At 42.9% G+C, this 8,902-nt stretch overlaps 2 protein-coding genes across 2 annotated transcripts in view; both read right to left on the bottom strand.

Moving 5' to 3' along the window:
• The window catches only part of rad54b (RAD54 homolog B), a gene marked incomplete at its 3' end in the record, with an annotated part of 34,410 nt that overhangs the window by 7,479 nt on the left and 18,029 nt on the right, over nt 1-8,902 (bottom strand).
• LOC112075424 (fibrinogen silencer-binding protein) overlaps nt 6,059-8,902 on the bottom strand; it is a 14,803-nt gene continuing 11,959 nt past the window's right edge. The window contains exon 2 of the mRNA XM_024142426.2: nt 6,059-8,892. Coding sequence (XP_023998194.1) covers nt 8,280-8,892 — 613 coding nt within the window. The 3' untranslated portion in view covers nt 6,059-8,279. The remainder of the gene's footprint in view (nt 8,893-8,902) is intronic.

Genomic DNA, 8,902 nt, shown 5'->3' on the forward strand with positions numbered 1-8,902 from the left:
ACGTCATCTCTACAGCACCCTTACACGTCATGTTTACAGCACCCTTACACGTCATGTCTACAGCGCCTTACACGTCATGTTTACAGCGCGGCCTTACACGTCATGTTTACAGCGCCTTACACGTCATGTTTACAGCGCCTTACACGTCATGTTTACAGCGCCTTACACGTTCATTTACAGCACCCTTACACGTCATGTTTACAGCGCCCTTACACGTCATGTTTTACAGACCCTTACACGTCATGTTTACAGCACCTTACACCGTCATGTTTACAGCACCTTACACGTCATGTTTACAGCAACCCTTACACGTCATCTCTACAGCACCCTTACACGTCATGTTTACAGCACCCTTACCGTCATCTCTACAGCACCTTACACGTCATGTTTACAGCACCCTTACACGTCATGTCTACAGCACCCTTACACTCATGTTTACAGCGCCCTTACACGTCATGTTTACAGCGCCTTACGTCATGTTTACAGCGCTTACACGTCATGTTTACAGCGCCTTACACGTCATGTTTACAGCGCCTTACACGTCATGTTTACAGCGCCTTTACACGTCATGTTTACAGCACCTTACACGTCATGTTTACAGCACCCTTACACGTCATGTTTACAGCACCTTACACGTCATGTTTACAGCACCCTTACACGTCATGTCTACAGCGCCCTTACACGTCATGTTTACAGCGCCCTTACACGTCATGTTTACAGCACCTTACACGTCATGTTTACATTACCTTACACGTCATGTTTACAGCACCCTTACACGTCATGTTTACAGCACCTTACACGTCATGTTTACAGCACCCCTACACGTCATGTTTACAGCACCCTTACACGTCACATATACACACATATCACCCCATTCACTCTGTCCAGTTCAAAATATATTTGAGTTGTGGAGACGAGTCTATCAAACCCCTTTTCAAGAGGCAGAAAGTCAACAATCTGGTCAATTCACATTTTAAACGTAGGAGAGTATTAGCCCACAGTAGCAGAATTCATTCTTTAGCAAAGTATGAGATGGTCATGAAAAGGGTTTTAAGAAGAATGTTTTGACCTTCCCGAAGACCGGTTGTATTTCTACACAGCCGGTCTTCTACACCTGCATTTCTTGCTGTTTGTGGTTTTAGGGCTGGGTTTCTAGTTACAGCACTTTGTGACATCGGCTGATGTAAAAGGGCTTTATAAATACATTTGATTGATTGAATACTCTTCAATACCCCCACCTAGTGCCACTTATACATGTATGGCTGTAGTAATAAGCTGTATTCTATTCCATATTGTCTCTGCAGGTATGTATAATGATACAGTAATAAAGCTGTATTATTCTGCTTATTGCAGGTGATGTATAATGATACAGTAATAAAGCGGTATTATTCTGCTTATCTGCAGGGTGATGTAAATGATACAGTAATAAAGCTGTATATTCTGCTTATCTGCAGGGTGATGTATAATGATACAGTATAAGCGGTATTATTCTCTTATCTGCAGGTGATTATATATAGAATGAAGCTGTATTATTTCGCTTATCTGCAGGGTGATGTTAAGATACAGTAATAAAGCGGTAATATTCTGCTTATATGCAGGGTGATGTATAATGATACAGTAATAAAGCTGTATTATTTCTGCTTATCTGCAGAGGTGATGTATAATGATACAGTAATAAAGCTGTATTATTCTGCTTATCTGCAGGGTGATGTATAATGATACAGTAATAAAGCGGTAATTCTGCTTATCTGCAGGTTGATGTATAATGATACAGTAATGAAGCTGTATTATACTGTTAATCTGCAGGATCGATCTATTAATGATACAGTAATGAAGCTGTATTATACTGTTAATCTGCAGGATGTCGTATAATGATACAGTAATAAAGATGTATTATTCTGCTATCTGCAGGGTGATGTATAATGATACAGTAATAAAGCGGTATTATTCTGCTTATCTGCAGGGTGATGTATAATGATACAGTAATAAAGCGTATTATTCTGCTTATCTGCAGGGTGATGTATAATGATACAGTAATAAAAGCTGTATTATACTGTTAATCTGCAGGATGATCTATAATGATACAGTAATGAAGCTGTATTATACTGTTAATCTGCAGGATGATCTATAATGATACAGTAATAAAGCTGTATTATTCTGTTTATCTGCAGGATGATGTATAAGCATGACTCTCCTATGGAGCAACCTGGCAGCAGCTCCTCCCTCCCAGACTACCCATCAAACCCCGTCCACACACCACCTGGACCAGGATGTGGTCAGGCTGGACCAGGATGTGGTCAGGCTGGACCAGGATGTGATCAGACTGGACCAGGACGTGGACGTGAAGCCTCCGCCAAGACCTGACCATCCTCTCCACGCGTGTGGGGGTGGTGCTAGGAGGAGAGGGGGCGGAGGAGGAAGATGAGGAGTTGGGCAGTGTCCATGGTTATGACGGCTCCCTCTCTCCCTGCCCATCCTCCGTCGTCCTGCCCCTCTCCACCTCACCCGTTCCACTGCAACGTGACCTTTACCCTCATGACCACTACCCCCGCCGTGACCCTGACAGGCTTCGTCCCCTTCAGCTGGCCAAGGAGGAGCACGAGCAGGTCATGACCAATCACAGAAAGATGGGCGTTATACCTGGAGGAGAAGAGGGAGGGGCTAAGAGGAAGCAGGAACTGGAGGAGGAGCTTCTGAGAGCAAAAATCAAAGTAGAGAAACTGAGGGCAGCCAGGCTGAGACATGGACTACCACTGCCCCTATAACTAACACACTCATTGCCTGATTGGACTGACCATTTGGCACTCAGGAGGATGCTCTGAATTGTTTGTATTTCTGTGTTGAATGTTTAGCGTGTGGAAGAGGGGTTTGGCCTGAGAAATAATGTTTGTGTGATGAACAGTGAGTTTGAGGAGGATTTAAAGGTCCAATGCAGCCTTCTCTATCTCAATATCAAATCATTTCTGGGTAACAAATGAATTACTCTTACTGTGATTGTTTTCCATTAAAATGATCAAAAAAGAGACAAAAATAGATTCTTAGCAAAGTTCAATTTCTCAAGTAAGAATTTTGCTAGGATTCTCTGCGAGTGGTCTGAGTGGGGAGGGGAAAACTGAAAACAAACTGTTTTGGCAGAACAGTTTGGAACTCTCTTTCTTATTGGTCTATTAACACATTTATGGTGATGTCCACCAGGCAGGCCAAAACTCCATCCCATCAGAACAGGCTGAAATTTCAGCCGATCTTTTTAAACATCTCTTACGCTAAAAAGGCATCATTAATTTCACCATTTCACAGTATTCCAATCACATAGTGTGGAAATATACAGTACCAGTCAAAAGCTTGGACACATCTACTAATTCAATTGTACTATTTTCTACATTGTAGAAAAATAGTGAAGACATCAAAACTATGAAATAACACATATTGAATCAAAAAACCAAACACATATTGAACCAAACAGTGTTCAACAAATCAAAATATATATTAATTATTTCTTCGAAGTAGCCACCCTTTTGTCTTGATGACAGCTTTGCACACTCTTGGCATTCTCTCAACCAGCTTCATGAGGAATGCTTTTTCCAACAGTCTTGAAGGAGTTCCCACAAATGCTGACCACTTGTGGCTGCTTTTCCTCCACTCTGCAGTCCAACTCATCCAAACCATCTCAATTGGTTGAGGTCGGGTGATTGTGGAGGCCAGGTCAGCTGATGCTGCACCATCTCTCTCCTTCTTGGTCAAATAGCCCTTACACAGCCTGGAGTGTGTTTTAGGTCATTGTCCTGTTGATATACTAATGATAGTCAACTAAGCGTAAACCAGATGGGATGGGTATCGCTGCAGAATGCTTGGTAACTATGCTGGTTAAGTGTGCCTTGAATTCTAAATAAATCACAGATAGTGTCATGAGCAAAGCACCATCACACCTCCTCCTCCATGCTTCAGGTGGGAACCACACATGCGGAGATATCCGTTCACCTACTCTGTTCACAAAGACATGGCGTTGGAACCAAAAATCTCACATTTGGACTCATCAGACCAAAGGACATATTTCCAACGTCTAATGTCCATTGCTCGTGTTTCTTGGCCCCAAAAAGTATTTCTTATTGGTGTCCTTTAGTAGTGGTTTCTTTGCAGCAATTTGACCATGAGGCCTGATTCAAGCAGTCTCCTCTGAACAGTTGATATTGAGATGTCTGTTACTTGAACTCTGAAGCATTTATTTGGGCTGATTTCTTAGACTGGTAATCAATGAACTTATCCTCTGCAGCAGAGGTAACTCTGGGTCTTCTTTCCTGTGGCAGTCTTAATGAGAGCCAGTTTCATCATAGGCTTGATTTTTGGACTGCAATTGAAGAAACTTTAAAAGTTCTTAATGTTCCCTATTGACTGACCTTCTATGGCTTAAAAATAAGATGGACTGTTTTCTCTTTGCTTATTTGAGCTGTTCTTGCCATAATATGGACTTGGTCTTTTACCAAATAGGGCTATCTTCTGTATACCACCCTACCTTGTCACAACACAACTGATTGGCTCAAACGCAATAAGAAGGAAATAATGTTTAACAAGGCACACCTGTTAATGGAAATGCTTTCCAGGTGACTACCTCATGAAGCTGGTTGAGAGAATGCCAAGTGTGTGGAAGCTGTCATCAAGGCAAAGAAGAAGAATCTCAAATTATTTTTGATTTAACACTTTTTTTTGGTTACTACATAATTCCATATGCGTTATTTCATAGTTTGGATGTCTTCGCTATTATTCTACAATGTAGAAAATAGTAAAAATAAAGAAAACCATTGAATGAGTAGGTGTGTCCAAACTTTTGACTGGTACTGTATATAAAACACAGGTAAATCTTTTTTTGACTGCACTGGGCCTTTTGAACAGTGTATTTGCGTAAGGAAGTGTGTGTTTTGAGTGAGGATTTAAACAGTGTGTTGCGTAAGGAAGTGTGTTTTTGAGTGAGGATTTAAACAGTGTGTTGCGTAAGGAAGTGTGTGTTTTGAGTGGAGGATTTAAACATGTGTTTGCGTAAGGAAGTGTTGTGTTTTGAGTGAGGATTTAAACAGTGTGTTTGCGTGTGGGACAGTGTGTGTTTTGAGTGAGGATTTAAACAGTGTGTTTGCGTGTGGGACAGTGTGTGTTTTGAGTGAGGATTTAAACAGGTGTGTTTGCGTGTGGGACAGGTGTGTGTTTTGAGTGAGGATTTAAACAGTGTGTTTGCGTGTTGGACGCATGAGTGAAGGATGCTTTGTTGCGATATAGGAAGCCAATTCTAGATTTAATTTTGGATTGGAGATGCTTAATGTGAGTCTGGAAGAAGAGTTTACCGTCTAACCAGACACCTAGGTATTTGTAGTTGTCCACGTATTCTAAGTCAGAGCCGTCCAGAGTAGTGATGCTGGACGGGCGAGTAGGTGCGGGCAGTGATCGGTTGAATAGCATGCATTTAGTTTTACTTGCGTTTAAGAGCAGTTGGAGGCCACGGAAGGAGAGTTGTATGGCATTGAAGCTTGTCTGGAGGTTAGTTAACACAGTGTCCAAAGAAGGGCCAGAAGTATACAGAATGGTGTCGTCTGCGTAGAGGTGTATCAGAGAATCACCAGCAGAAGAGCAACATCATTGATGTATACAGAGATAAGTCGGCCCGAGGATTGAACCCTGTGGCACCCCCATAAAGACTGCCAGAGGTCCGGACAACAGGCCCTCCGATTTGACACACTGAACTCTATCAGAGAAGTAGTTGGTAAACCAGGCGAGGCAATCATTTGAGAAACCAAGGCTGTCGAGTCTGCCAATAAGAATGTGGTGATTGACAGAGTCGAAAGCCTTGGCCAGGTCGGTGAATACGGCTGCGCAGTAATGTCTCTTATCGATGGCGGTTATGATGTTGTTTAGGACTCTGAGCGTGGCTGAGGTGCACCCATGACCAGCTCTGAAACTAGATTGCATAGCGGAGAAGGTACGGTGGGGGCGAGGGGCTAAAGAAGAGGGGAGGAGAGAGGGATAGAGAAGGGGAGGTTGGAGAAGGGAAGAGGTGATAAAGCACAAAACCAAATTAGAAAAACTATTTTAATAGAAAACAATGAAACCACAGAAGATCTGAACAACAAACACTGAACATCACACCACTGTAACAGCCCCTTCTAAACCCCTCCTCCCTCCCCATCACTTAACATCTTCCCTCCTAATGGGATGGTAAAGCAACACATGGTTTTGAACCAAATGAAACCAGTCAAAATAGTACCAGTTTTAAAACCAGTGATAGTAGCGCCTCTCGTCTGACAAAAGCAGAGATCTGTATTGTCTTTTGCTCCAGAGTCATAGCTCAAATATATTTTTGATTCTTCAAAAGTAGCCACCCTTTGCCTTGATGACAGCTTCACACACTCTTGGCATTCTCTCAACCAGCTTCATGAGGTAGTCACCTTGAAAGCATTTCCATTAACAGGTGTGCCATGTTAAAACATTTATTTCCTTCTTATTGCGTTTGAGCCAATCAGTTGTGTTGTGACAAGGTAGGGTTGGTATACAGAAGATAGCCCTATTTGGTAAAAGACCAAGTCCATATTATGGCAAGAACAGCTCAAATAAGCAAAGAGAAACAACAGTCCATCATTACTTAAAGACATGAAGGTCAGTCAATAGGGAACATTAAGAACTTTTAAAGTTTCTTCAACTGCAGTCACAAAAATCAAGCACTATAATGAAACTGGCTCTCATTAAGACTGCCACAGGAAAGAAAGACCCAGAGTTACCTCTGCTGCAGAGGATAAGTTCATTAGAGTTACCAGTCTCAGAAATAACAGCCCAAATAAATGCTTCAGAGTTCAAGTAACAGACATCTCAACATCAACTGTTCAGAGGAGACTGCTTGAATCAGGCCTTCATGGTCWAATTGCTGCAAAGAAACCACTACTAAAGGACACCAATAAGAAAATACCTTTTGGGGCCAAGAAACACGAGCAATGGACATCAGATCGTTGGAAATATGTCCTTTGGTCTGATGAGTCCAAATGTGAGATTTTTGGTTCCAACCGCCATGTCTTTGTGAAACACAGAGTAGGTGAACGGATAATCTCCGCATGTGTGGTTCCCACCGTGAAGCATGGAGGAGGTGTGATGGTGCTTTGTTCATGACACTATCTGTGATTTATTTAGAATTCAAGGCACACTTAACCAGCATAGTTACCACAGCATTCTGCAGCGATACGCCATCCCATCTGGTTTACGCTTAGTGGGACTATCATTAATATATCAACAGGACAATGACCTAAAACACACCTCCAGGCTGTGTAAGGGCTATTTGACCAAGAAGGAGAGAGATGGTGCAGCATCAGCTGACCTGGCCTCCACAATCACCCGACCTCAACCCAATTGAGATGGTTTGGATGAGTTGGACTGCAGAGTGGAGGAAAAGCAGCCAACAAGTGGTCAGCATTTGTGGGAACTCCTTCAAGACTGTTGGAAAARCATTCCTCATGAAGCTGGTTGAGAGAATGCCAAGAGTGTGCAAAGCTGTCATCAAGACAAAAGGGTGGCTACTTCGAAGAAYATTAAATATATTTTGATTTGTTGAACACTGTTTGGTTCAATATGTGTTTTGGTTTTTTGATTCAATATGTGTTATTTCATAGTTTTGATGTCTTCACTATTTTTCTACAATGTAGAAAATAGTACAATTGAATTAGTAGATGTGTCCAAGCTTTTGACTGGTACTGTATATTTCCACACTATGTGATTGGAATACTGTGAAATGGTGAAATTAATGATGCCTTTTTAGCGTAAGAGATGTTTAAAAAGATCGGCTGAAATTTCAGCCTGTTCTGATGGGATGGAGTTTTGGCCTGCCTGGTGACATCACCATAAATGTGTTAATAGACCAATAAGAAAGAGAGTTCCAAACTGTTCTGCCAATAACAGTTTGTTTTCAGTTTTCCCCTCCCCACTCAGACCACTCGCAGAGAATCCTAGCAAAATTCTTACTTGAGAAATTGAACTTTGCTAAGAATCTATTTTTGTCTCTTTTTGATCATTTTAATGGAAAACAATCACAGTAAGGTAATTCATTGTTACCCAGAAATGATTTGATATTGAGATAGAGAAGGCTGCATTGGACCTTTAAATCCTSCCTCAAACTCACTGTTCATCACACAAACATTATTTCTCAGGCCAAACCCCTCTTCCACACGCTAAACATTCAACACAGAAATACAAACAATTCAGAGCATCCTCCTGAGTGCCAAATGGTCAGTCCAATCAGGCAATGAGTGTGTTAGTTATAGGGGCAGTGGTAGTCCATGTCTCAGCCTGGCTGCCCTCAGTTTCTCTACTTTGATTTTTGCTCTCAGAAGCTCCTCCTCCAGTTCCTGCTTCCTCTTTAGCCCCTCCCTCTTCTCCTCCAGGTATACGCCCATCTTTCTGTGATTGGTCATGACCTGCTCGTGCTCCTCCTTGGCCAGCTGAAGGGGACGRAGCCTGTCAGGGTCACGGCGGGGGTAGTGGTCATGAGGGTAAAGGTCAYGTTGCAGTGGAACGGGTGAGGTGGAGAGGGGCAGGACGACGGAGGATGGGCAGGGAGAGAGGGAGCCGTCATAACCATGGACACTGCCCAACTCCTCATCTTCCTCCTCTGCCCCCTCTCCTCCTAGCACCACCCCCACACGCGTGGAGAGGATGGTCAGGTCTGGCGGAGGCTTCACGTCCACATCCTGGTCCAGTCTGATCACATCCTGGTCCAGCCTGACCACATCCTGGTCCAGCCTGACCACATCCTGGTCCAGCCTGACCACATCCTGGTCCAGGTGGTGTGTGACGGGGTTTGATGGGTAGTCTGGGAGGGAGGAGCTGCTGCCAGGTTGCTCCATGGGAGAGTCATGCTTATACATCATCCTGCAGATAA

The sequence above is a fragment of the Salvelinus sp. IW2-2015 genome, unplaced genomic scaffold (genome assembly GCF_002910315.2).
Source record: "Salvelinus sp. IW2-2015 unplaced genomic scaffold, ASM291031v2 Un_scaffold3151, whole genome shotgun sequence".
Classification (NCBI taxonomy): domain Eukaryota; kingdom Metazoa; phylum Chordata; class Actinopteri; order Salmoniformes; family Salmonidae; genus Salvelinus; species Salvelinus sp. IW2-2015.